The following is a 13,314-nucleotide window of genomic DNA, read 5'->3' as shown; positions in this document are numbered from 1 at the left end:
ACGTTGATGGTTCTTTGTCGCCGAGTACTTCGGAGGAAAGTCTGAGAAACGTAGCAACAATGTAGCTGGTCACGTGATCACAGTAACCCATGCGCATTTCACAATGAATGTGTATTGTGTGTTTGCAAAATGCCAACCAGGCTTGAAAAGAAAAGTTATTCAAAAACACTCGCATATTGACAAGACCGGAAGAAGGGTCAAAATGTCACGGTGTTCATGTATTGTGACCCTGAGTACTATTCAAGTAGTGGTGTTGCCCTGCGTGAGTCACGTGACCTTTAACTGAATTCTCATGCTTTATAATCCATGACAAACCAAACAAGCACATCGTAAACATGTGATCGAAAACGGTGTTATTTCACAAGATTAATTCTCCACTTACTCCTTGCAAACTGTATAAAGTCCTTTACATGTAACGAAAGCAACCGGCAATGTGCTTTTGCACATGATACACAAGACACGGGAATTTCCAAATCGAAACAACAAACAGTTTCATAGTTGGTAAAGTTGTCATCATTTCTTGTTTTAAAATTAGTTCACAATCATTCTGACAACTATTTTCACTACGAGTGTATTTCTTTTTAATTTTCCTGAATTTCGAATTTCATTTCATTTCATTACCGTGACAGCAGTTGAGAACACACGATGGGTGTTGCTATGGTGATGGATCACGATCTACTCAATATCACAATTGTCAACACGACAAACGCAACGGTGAACGCAACACTGGATGACGACAACTTTGGGCTAATTAACCAAATATTGATAACCATTGCATTGGTTTTGATAATGATTGGTATGGGGAGTACTCTCACACCGAAAGACATCTGGGTGAATCTGAGACGACCAACAGGTATAGCTATAGGGTTTGCTTCTCAGTTTGGTATTATGCCATTGGTGGGATTTGGTTTGGCACATATCATGAAGCTAGATCCACACACAGCTATTGGTACGTTGGTTCTTGCCTGTTGTCCTGGTGGTACCGTCTCCAATATATTTACATATTGGACGAATGGTGATGTCTGCCTCAGGTGAGCTATGAATGTAAAAAATAATATTCGTCCGTCTCTCTCTCTCTCTCTCTCTCTCTCTCTCTCTCTCTCTCTCTCTCTCTCTCTCTCTCTCTCTGTCTCATTTTAATAACTATTGTCAGTGATATATTGAAGCATTCAAGTTTTCCTGGTAGACTAGATCAGATACACTTAACAATTCGTCCGAATTAATTGTCGAAGTATACATTAATTGTTGGTATTCACTTTTACTTTGATAGGTGGGTATTTTAAGGGTAAGGGAACTGTAGGTATAGTAAATACATATTGTAGACATTGCAAAACATCTTATACACTCCACTTACTTTGTTCGTTTGTTGTATTTATTTCGTTACAAGTCAGCTTGTTTGTTTTTAGGAGCAAAGTACGTACGTCGCGTCGTTGACAGTAATGTTTGTTTTGTTTCTTTTCTGGTAGCCATCCTTACATATTTTACGCACGCTCCTAAGGTCATTAAAGTGACTAGGCAGTTTTGATAATAAGAGGTAGTCGTTACCATGATAATAGCAAGGCGAGTTCATTTGTCTATAAATTACGACCTGTCAAGCAAATAGTGGCGATTCTGCAAGTTTAGTCTCTTTCTATTTTCCATTAACATGAAAGGACTCTATTCTCTGTTTGCACGATAACGTGTTCATTTCTACTTTAATACAATCTGCCCTTCAGAAACCCACATTTCTAGGCTTTGTACAATCCGCCCTTCAGAAACCCACATTTCTAAGCTTTGTACAATCCGCCCTTCAGAAACCCACATTTCTAGGCTTTGTACAATCCGCCCTTCAGAAACCCACATGTCTAGGCTTCGTACAAAAGGGAACTTGCAATCCAAACTGAGCATGCTCAGACGCAAAGAACTATGGGATTATCTGTGGTTATCATGATACCTAATCTGGAGCTACTGATAAAATTAACCTACCACAAAGATCAGGGTGACTATGAATTGATCATTCCTGGTTATAAACAATGTAACAATATTGTTTACAATGCTAATTGATTAGTATTTATTATCACATTTCCCATGATGCAACATTCAACATGGCGGGTTTGCAAGTTCCCTATTCGTCCTTTTCAAAGTTATACAATATACAATCCGTCCTTTGGGTGGACGCGTATAAATCAGATGACCTTTTAGTAAAAGAGTTATGTTATAATATAAATATCTCGTGAACATGAGATAATGTCGTGCTATTAACAAGAAAATATGTTATGCACACCAGATAATATGTCGTGCACACAAGAAAATATGTCGTGCACATGAGATTTTTTTTTTTTTTTGCTTTTGTAAATGGCACTAACGGGGGCTTTCATACACTTTTACATCTCAAAATACACAAAACAAATTGACAATAATTGAATCTTCAATTTGGTCACAAAACTACGGATTGTAAAATGTTAAACTCCCCCAAACATTGTAATGCAAAATATGACCCTCCTCCAAGAACAGGTTTGTAAAATGTGACCCACCCACCCCCGATTCCTCCGCCCCTTGTAAATACTGGAGGCTCCCTAATAGTCACCATCTCATTATCTTGAGAAAATATCTCGAGATCTCAAGATATTCAAGTTTTGCCCTTGATAAGCGAAACTATCTTGAGATCTCAGGGAACTTTTACAAGTGACCTGATCAGGCAGAGTACGCACAACACGGAAAGCACGTTTTAGATACTAACTAACTAGATTGTGTAAGATTATAAGAGAAAGGTAACTAGCCAGTCTTTTACTTATATGTGCAAATCTTGCTTTCTAATACAGAGTCAAATTCATTTAATTTGTATGTATACATATAATGGGAATATTGATTAACGTTCAGTATATGCAATGGTCATGTTTTACAAAATGGAACAAAGGGGAGGGTCACTTTTTACAAACGGAGAATGGGAGGAGGGTCATGTGTTACTTAACTGACCATGTGTGATTTCCTCCGGCCCTCACCCCCTGAAGGCTCCCTTAGTAGCAAGAATGCATGCTTCGATTGGTGACATAACCTTGGATGGAGGGAGTCAAGATCATTTTAAGTTATTGGCTGACATATTTTTCTTCCTGTATTTATTACTTTTTTACAAGTTCCTTTTCTGACTAGGACATTATATCCGTCACTTTTCGCCGTATTTTCACATTTTCAGTTTCGTATGCACCGAACGTTTTAGTCACAATTCCTGTTCATATGAAGATGGTGTGCCTCAGGTGCCCCTGACTCAGAGTTAATGGCGTAATTAGTGACATCAGCGTCTAAAGAGTCACATGCAAAATAATGTTGGAGTTTACACGTAGAGTGGGCAATGCATGTTGACGTGATAGCTGGAGAACGGAACGAATTGTTTATTTTACATGAAGTGAAACGGTGATACATACACAGTCATGTGCATTTCATGTTAGGAGTCCGATTAAGGTTTAGTTTGGGTAGACTTCTAGAGTGGTTTAATCGAACAACTCAGTTGGTCAGCCCTGAAACAACTACGACGTATTGTAGGAAAATACGCCAAAAATGAATTGTATATGTTCAATCATTAATTAAATAACTAATTTGAATATTGTGTAGGTCACGTGTTGAAATTCATCGTCTTCATTACTTGCAACATTATTTGTTGAATAATATAAATGAATTAAATCTTTATCATTCTAAAACTGTGACACCATCCCTAGTATAATCTAAGTTGACAGCTCTACACCTAAAGTCACTAGTACCACTCCCTGACGTAACTGAACTAAGTCACTAGTACCACTCCCTGACGTAACTGATCTAAGTCACTAGTACCACTCCCTGACGTAACTGATCTGTCACTAGTACCACTCCCTGACGTAACTGATCTGTCACTAGTACCACTCCCTGACGTAACTGATCTGTCACTAGTACCACTCCCTGGCGTAACTGATCTAAGTCACTAGTACCACTCCCTGACGTAACTGATCTGTCACTAGTACCACTCCCTGACGTAACTGATCTGTCACTAGTACCACTCCCTGACGTAAGTGATCTAAGTCACTAGTACCACTCCCTGACGTAACTGATCTAAGTCACTAGTACCACTCCCTGACGTAACTGATCTAAGTCACTAGTACCACTCCCTGACGTAACTGATCTAAGTCACTAGTACCACTCCCTGACGTAACTGATCTGTCACTAGTACCACTCCCTGACGTAACTGATCTGTCACTAGTACCACTCCCTGACGTAACTGATCTAAGTCACTAGTACCACTCCCTGACGTAACTGATCTAAGTCACTAGTACCACTCCCTGACGTAACTGATCTGTCACTAGTACCACTCCCTGACGTAACTGATCTAAGTCACTAGTACCACTCCCTGACGTAACTGATCTAAGTCACTAGTACCACTCCCTGACGTAACTGATCTAAGTCACTAGTACCACTCCCTGACGTAACTGATCTAAGTCACTAGTACCACTCCCTGACGTAACTGATCTAAGTCACTAGTACCACTCCCTGACGTAACTGATCTAAGTCACTAGTACCACTCCCTGACGTAACTGATCTAAGTCACTAGTACCACTCCCTGACGTAACTGATCTAAGTCACTAGTACCACTCCCTGACGTAACTGATCTAAGTCACTAGTACCATTCCCTGACGTAACTGATCTAAGTCACTAGTACCACTCCCTGACGTAACTGATCTAAGTCACTAGTACCACTCCCTGACGTAACTGATCTAAGTCACTAGTACCACTCCCTGACGTAACTGATCTAAGTCACTAGTACCACTCCCTGACGTAACTGATCTAAGTCAATAGTACCACTCCCTGACGTAACTGATCTAAGTCACTAGTACCACTCCCTGGCGTAACTGATCTGTCACTAGTACCACTCCCTGGCGTAACTGATCTGTCACTAGTACCACTCCCTGACGTAACTGATCTGTCACTAGTACCACTCCCTGACGTAACTGATCTGTCACTAGTACCACTCCCTGACGTAACTGATCTAAGTCACTAGTACCACTCCCTGACGTAACTGATGACGATTCTTTAAAACATTTGGTTTTTTTTGTTTTATCTTACTAGCTGTAACTGGAGAATTCATTTTTCTTTCGACCAGACAACCAACGATATAGTCATTAAACATTGACTAAAATACCAATAATGTCTAATTATTTGTATAAAATGGTAGATGTTAATATTTATAAGTAGTACTCTAACAGTAACAAGTTAAAATCGTGATTACATTGAGGGTACAACATTTGGGTGCGGACCCAAAAACCCAATTTGACTGGATATATTTCACCATGGATATATTTCACCATTCTGTTACACAAATATGTATACCCACAAGTGACTTAATACTGTACAGGATGTATGATATTACGATTATAGTCATAATATCTAACAAGACAGTTTGGGCTTTAATGTTGTACAATGAGAGATGTAAGTTACTAAATTTGTCAATTCATGATTATCTTGCAGGTGCGTGACTAACGACGTCCGAGTGAAATCCTAATCTATCCAGAGATGATGTGATTCCACTTGGACGTCGTTAGTCACACACCCTTGCAAAGATGGTTATTTAATGGTGACGCTCACAATATTAAACATAAAAACATCACCTTTTCATTTAATTAATAATCTTTTGTCAGTACATCTCTCTCCTTTCTCTTCATAGTATCTGCATGACAACATGTTCTACTATTTTGGCGACTGGAATGATGCCGTTGTGTCTGTTCGCCTACAGTCGGAGTTGGGTGGATGCAATTACAGTTATCCCATATGTTGATATTATGCTGGCGGTGATCGCAATATTGGTCCCTGCTGCAATTGGTATGATTATCAAGTGGCGATCAGACAAAGTTGCCAAGGTAGCAACAAAGGTGGGTGCAGTATTGGTTTGACCTTCATTTGATCATATTCAACAAGTCATCCATCTTTCAACAATCCCACGCAGGTTTGTCCGTCTAAGTGGAATCATATAATCCTAGCTAATCGCGGCCATCATTAAAACCCTTTCAAAATTGTGTCTCTTTTCCTTTAAATCGTGAAATATTGAACAACTTTAACAATATATCAATCATTTTCATTTTAGTTTTCACTGAGATGATCAAACAATCATATGTATTGAAGGAAAATACCCTGTCGTGCTAGTTTTTTGTGATCACACTTTCTCTGACGTTATCAGAAAGAATAAAGCACACGTCTTCAATTTGCGTCTGTTTTGTTCCTTTTTCCCTTTTCCCGTTTTCCCTTTTCACCATAATGGCGCACAAACGCTTTCTTTGAGTTTTCTGACACACCACAAACACAGGGGCGTGTAATATTTCATAGATTGTTGTTTTCCAGGTTTACAGACTAAATATAACAACCTTTTGACTATATGTTCCTACCTGTAACCGTCAATCTGGCGCGGTTGTTGTTCTATTCCATGACATTCAGATATAGCATCGAGGTATAGTCTATAATCAGATATTAACCAACTATGTCGAGCCTTGAATACCTTGAAACAGAATTTTTATTCGAAACGTCGGATTGTATCTATTTATTCGGGACTGTCCCACTCGTTCCTTTTGCACTTCTACATACATACATACATACATACATACATACATACATACATACATACATACATGCATGCATACATACATACATACATACATACATACATACACACACACACACACACATACATACATACATACATACATACATACATACATACATACATACATACACACACACACACATACATACATACATATATACATACATACATACGCACGCACGCACGCACGCACGCACACATACATACACACATAAACATACATACATACATACGCACGCACACACACACACACATACATACATACATACATACATACATACATACATACATACACACACATATACACATACATACATACATACATACATACATACATACATACATACATACATACATACATACATACATGCATGCATGCATACATACATACATACATACATACGCACGCACGCACGCACGCACGCGCACACACACACACACACACATACATACATACATACATACATACATACATACATACATACATACATACGTACGTACGTACGTACATACATACATACATACATACATACATACATACATACATACATACATACATACATACATACATACATACATACATACGCGTAGAAGTAAAGAATGTGTGATTGATTGACTGTCTATCTCACTCGTTCACTCACGCAATGGTAATACGTAATTTATTCATAGAGTGAATGACCCATCAATTGACCATTAATAATAATAATGTTCGGTTCTTATATAGCGCTTTCCCACACCGTGCTCAAAGCGCTTTACAATTTATTACCCCTGGCTCGGATCAGAACGGCACAACGGCCCTTTAGTCTTCCTCAACTCCCCGGGGAGCATACAATCCATTGCAGCCATTTAAGCGCATAGGATTAAAGCCTTCACATTGCAACCTACATCCTACCAGGTCCCCAATTATACAGCTGGGTTGACTGAAGCACAGTCGTGGTTCAAATCTTGCCCAAGGACTTTAGCCACTCAGAAACAAACAGCAAGCAGCGACAGGGCTCGAACCTGCAACCTGTAGATTCCAAGCCAGTCACGCTAACCATTCACCCATCATGACTCCATTACTAGTATAGTATTTACATTCAAATGTATACAGTATAGACATAAACAGGTGATTGATACAAATTGATTAACAAGTCAATGTTTCAACTAACTACGATTTACCATATTTCCTGACTACACTGAAAAATACCCTTTACACTATTATGCCTATACCGACAGGGGTTGTTATCTTTACTCTGTGTTATTACAATGCCTAACATGCATTACAAAAGTTGAGGTGTTACATCATCCCTTCACAAATACTGAATTTTGACATGGAACTAATTTTTCTATTATTTTCTCCATAAGGTTTGCAGTGCTGGATCTCTCGTCTTAATATTGGTGATAACAATAATTCTTGGAGTTACTCAACCAGATATATACCAGAGTGACTGGAAACCCTGGGTACTCACTGCCATATATCCAATATTAGCATTTTCCTGTGGATATACAATTGCTTCGATCCTTCGCCTTCCTCACCGCAAAAGACGGACTGTTGCGTTTGAGACTGGTTGTCAGAATGTAGCATTAGCCCTAACTGTATTAAACCTTTCGTTTCCACGGACACCGGCGTTGCAGAAAATGATGGTTGTCCCGGTTTTATTTAGTCTCTTCTTGTTTATAGATGCACTTGTTGTTTGTTTGGTATATGTATTGTACATCAAGTTCCATCGCTCACAAGAGAAAGACACAACAGAGATTGTGACACCAACTACAGATGAAGTTACCTCTAACGAGAAAGAACCCCCTGCTACAAACGGTGCTGTTGCGAACGCTGGATTTCAAGACCGTAACGCCAACCTAACTCCAAAGGGTGTCTTTCATCCATCCTTTGCCCCAGTAGTAGGCTTCAGTAACGATACTTTGGACGTCGAGTACAGATTCCACCATCAAGAGACTCAAACAAAGAACGAGAAACGACGCGAATCCGACGCTAGAAATTCTAAAATTATAATACCTACCAAATTTGTACAATTTGAAGAGGCTGATTGTGTAAATTTTGAAGTTTTGAAGACAGATTTCGAAGATGAACCACGAAGACGAGATTTAAAACGTCCAATGTCTCTACATAGCGATGAACCACGAAAACAAGATTTAAGACGTCCGTGGTCTGTATGTATCGATGCTTCTACCAACACACATACAATCAACATGACATTGGGAGATCCGATAACCAAGGATTTGAACAAGTTTGATGAAAAACAGATAATTGGCATTAAAGGAGCAGAGTCATTAGAATCTCAAGTTTAAAGAACGTGTACGTGTTTGTTGAAAACAAATCTTATTCGAGTCCCAAACCAATGAATATTCACTTGTCTCGAAAAACTTGGGGAGACTTAGTATTTGTAAACAGAAGGCACAGACTTGACAATTAAGTATCTGGGTGAGGGTGGAGGTGGTGGTGGGGGTGAAGGCATTAGGAGTGTATTTCTAAAGTGTTTTTTTTTTATTCAGAGTGGCATTAACTTACTTTCCCAATAAAAATATAAATTGAAAGATCCGTAGTTGAAGGCGACCTATCAATAGCTACTGAAGTGAGTCCACACAAACGACGAATCTCTCAGTCAACATTAAGAAACAGACCTGGGAACTGTACCTCTTGTATATATTTTGAATTTGATGATGATTTAAAACAGAAAAATACTAGTACTGTTATTTAAAACTCAATTTTCAACTGCAAATGTTGATGAAGTTCTTTGGCAACTAGCTTCGTAGCCAATAGTGTATAGTATCTTACGATTTATACAAAACCAGATGATCAGATGATCAGATGATCTAGTGTAAGTTAGAAAAAAAACCACTGTGAATATATCTCAATATTGATTTGTCAAAATAAAAGCAAGATCATGATCAGTGTTACTGGTATATATGAAACTTTAGTATGAAATATACATTAGGATAAGTTTTGTGAATATTTCCACTGCCAAATGGACATATAAGTAGTGTCCATATCATATTTGAAGGCTATAGAGTATATCATTCAATTAGACTATATAAACGTCATAGATTTGTCGTCGATGCTCAAGAGCAATATATTTCATAGGAGTCTGTTACCCCTTCTATTTGAAGTTGTATATGCTTCCGACTGCCATTGTACATATTTTCAAACAGATTCATTGTAGAATTTTAATACTAAATGATGCCAATGTGGGAGTTTATGAGCACTTATTTGTAATATATATATATATATATATATATATATATATATATATATATATATATATATATATATATATATATATATATATATATATATATATAAAGGGTTAACATAGTCAAATTGATTGCAAGTATAGTACAGTACTTCGTATTGAATTGATAGTCAAGACTTTGTGGTAGTTATAGCTATGGAGTTTTTAACTCTGTTTGTATGTGCACAGTGTGTATCTAGATTATACATAGTTATCATGTGTGATCTTAAACAAACGACTTAAAATATGTTAAATTTTATGAAAAAAGTTGATCTCAATTTGACAAGATGTTTCATTTTTTAAGTGAATGGTTTATCAAATGTTAATTTGCATATGCAATAGTATACCAAACTTTCTTCTGTATAAGTGTGTGTAGTCTACATGATTACGTTGTCATAAATAATGTTACACTTCATAAATTTTGAATTAATAGATATAGTGCCACTGGCATTAACACACAAGTTGACCTTAGATCGCTGTAATTCTGTGTATGTCATTGTTATCATGTATTGTACTGCCATGTCTTCTAGTATAACTATGACTTGATTACGTGATTTTCGTTATAATTTTACTAGGGGGTTTCAATTATAAAGTGAAATGCTAATTTAATAGTCTACCGCAATAAAATATGAACCAAAATGCAATTAGTTTTGTGATCATGTTTTCTTAATGGTTATAAATTAATTAATATTACAATGAAGTACATACTTTCGGTTTGCAAAACTAAATAGAGGGAGTATTAGTATCAGAGAAATGAATGCACCAACGTGTGTTTGTGTGGACATACATACACACATACACACACATACATACATGCGTGCACGTGTATATACACACATATACACGCACATAATACGTGTACGTAGTAACTACACACACACGCGCGCGCGCACCAACCCACCCACCCACACACTCACACACACACACACACACACACACACACACACACACACACACATACATACATACATACATACATACATACATACATACATACATACATACATACATACATACATACATACATACATACATACATACATACATACATAGGAGTGCAAAAGTAATGACAGAACAGTCCTGATAAATAAATTCAATCCTGACATTTCAAATCAATATATTCTTTATCATAGGATATCAAGGCAAGATATATAGTAGGTCATCACCTGGTTGTATATCTAAATGTTATGGAATAGAACGACACATCGCAAGTTTTTATAAATGGTAAAACAGAATAGTTCTTTTCAAAACCAATCCCCCACTTCAGCTCTGTTTACCCTATCGATCCTTTTCCCAGATATTTTTATGACGACGACGTCACGTGGCCAAACATATCTCTAGACACACTGAACTCCGTCTAGTTAGTTGGATGTTTGGGCCTCGGATCTTTCACAATTTATGTTAAAGATAATAACACCATAACAAAATAATCTTTTCTCATCCTCAGTCGACGATTATTATAAAATAAATAAATAAATATCTAAATTACTTAGTGTTATTTTTATAGGGTCAGGTAAACACTGCATATTTTGTTGGGATTCAGAGTCAGAGATTGATTGACTGACGTTGTACCATATATGTTTGTAGTAACCAATGCCATAGACCATGGGAAAGTATTAACAATTTGAGCCAGTGGAGGATATGATAGTTTTTCTCATTTATTTTTTGGCGGGAATTAACCATGGCACATGATAGCTTCTGTTGAAATTAAGTTGTAAATAAAGAGAGATGTGTAGTCGTTATTGCTTATGAAATGTTTAAACACAACAGATACAATATATAGGATGGACATAATTGGTCACTCTGAAAGAGGGTTTAGGCTTGTGGCACTTGCATTTCGATATATAACTCGGTGAGTATCAATCTGCTAAGACAGTGCTCTATACCGCAGTGGCAGAGCGTAATAGTTTTGGTAGTACTGGAACTCTTTCTTGGTTGTAACTCGGAGTTTCACGCATAGTGCGATCATCAGACAAGTTGTCTGATGATCGCAATATGCGTGAAACTCCGAGTTACACCCAAGAAAGAGTTCCAGTACTACCAAAACTATATATATATATATATATATATATATATATATATATATATATATATATATGTAAACAAAATGGCAATTCAAGTATAGCTATATTGCATTTTGCTGCCCTTGTTTTTCATACTTCATCAGAGAGGCGCGCCTCTTATTACATATTGAATGATAAAAAGCAACAAAGTAAATAGCAAAAAGGGTGTTAGTGCTTATGTCTCATGCAGTGTTCAGGGTTTGAGAAGGGGTGAACGCACTTTGTCACGGATTAATTGATACTGTATCATCTTGCACAAAGCAAGTGACTGTCTGACTCCCCCAAACAACTGAAAATATCCTGTTGTTGTAGTACCCTTATTCATTACACCTTTAGCTACTTTTAAATAAAATCTTAACCCAATTTATGAAGTTTTGTCCAAATTATAAATATCTAAAGCTTTATACAGGTAGGACCATTCCAAAGAGTCAAATAATCCGTTACCTTTCTCGTCCACGTTTACATAAACATGTAGACGGAAAATGTAACGGATTCAATCTAAATGCCTTTTTCAGATCTACAGTTATCAAAACCCCTTACATGAAATAAACTTCATCAAAACAGATATTGAGATGTCCTAACAATTTTCATTGACACAATACCGGCTAATCATCAAATTAAGTGCGTAGACATGGTACAATTTACGAGTCTCCCTCCCTCTCCTCCTCTCCCCTCCCCTCCCTCCCCATTTTCACCCCCCCCTCTCCCGCTTAAAGAAAAGTATCTGTTTTCAAAGTTTATATATCGTTAGTATCTAGTACATGTACATTGTACAGTATACAAAACATATGACCGTCATTTTACGAGGAGGTCGGCCCAGCCCGGGGCCCAGCCACGGACGTTGGTGAAGTTTGGTGTCCTATATTTCCATGATGTGAGACAGATTTGATTTGATTTGATTTGATTTGATTTGGCAAAAAATATTCACGAAACAAAAAAAACAAAAACGGAAATAACACTACATCTTTCACAAACAAACAAATACAGCATGGAATACCTTTGCCGAGGATAACACCAAAAAGTTTTAACAACTTATTTCCATTGTGGTCCTCCAACATGAAACATTACATAGCATAAAAAACGACGAAAAAAAAACAGTACATAGCAGACAGAATATACTAAAAAAACTGACTGACCCGGCTACTACATATGGAGCGAGGCCAGCCTACAGTAAATAAACGAACTCACTTTCTTCCAATTCATACAATTTCTCGTACATAAAATCTTTAACACTTTTCTTAAAAAGTTGCAAAGAGCTGACATTACGAATACACGAAGGTAGACTGTTACAGATTTTTCCAGATACCCCATTTTAGACAGGAAATATCAATGAGAAAAAAACAATGATACATAACAGAGTATACAGTAATTTACCTTGGAGGTAGAAGATACCTCCATACACTTTCAAATTGCATGGTTTATTAGT

At 37.3% G+C, this 13,314-nt stretch overlaps 1 protein-coding gene across 1 annotated transcript; it reads left to right on the top strand.

The window, feature by feature from the left end:
* The first annotated feature begins 467 nt into the window (after positions 1 to 467).
* Positions 468 to 9,251, top strand: LOC144443806 (ileal sodium/bile acid cotransporter-like). The gene is made up of 4 exons (XM_078133354.1): positions 468 to 501; positions 633 to 1,031; positions 5,666 to 5,870; positions 7,943 to 9,251. The coding sequence occupies exons 2-4, from the start codon at positions 646 to 648 to the stop codon at positions 8,882 to 8,884; spliced, it is 1,533 nt and encodes a 510-aa protein (XP_077989480.1). The 5' UTR covers positions 468 to 501; positions 633 to 645; the 3' UTR covers positions 8,885 to 9,251.
* The last annotated feature ends 4,063 nt before the right edge of the window (positions 9,252 to 13,314 follow it).

Source organism: Glandiceps talaboti, chromosome 12 (assembly GCF_964340395.1).
Source record: "Glandiceps talaboti chromosome 12, keGlaTala1.1, whole genome shotgun sequence".
NCBI classification, from domain to species: domain Eukaryota; kingdom Metazoa; phylum Hemichordata; class Enteropneusta; family Spengelidae; genus Glandiceps; species Glandiceps talaboti.
This window is presented reverse-complemented; position numbering and strand designations above follow the sequence as displayed.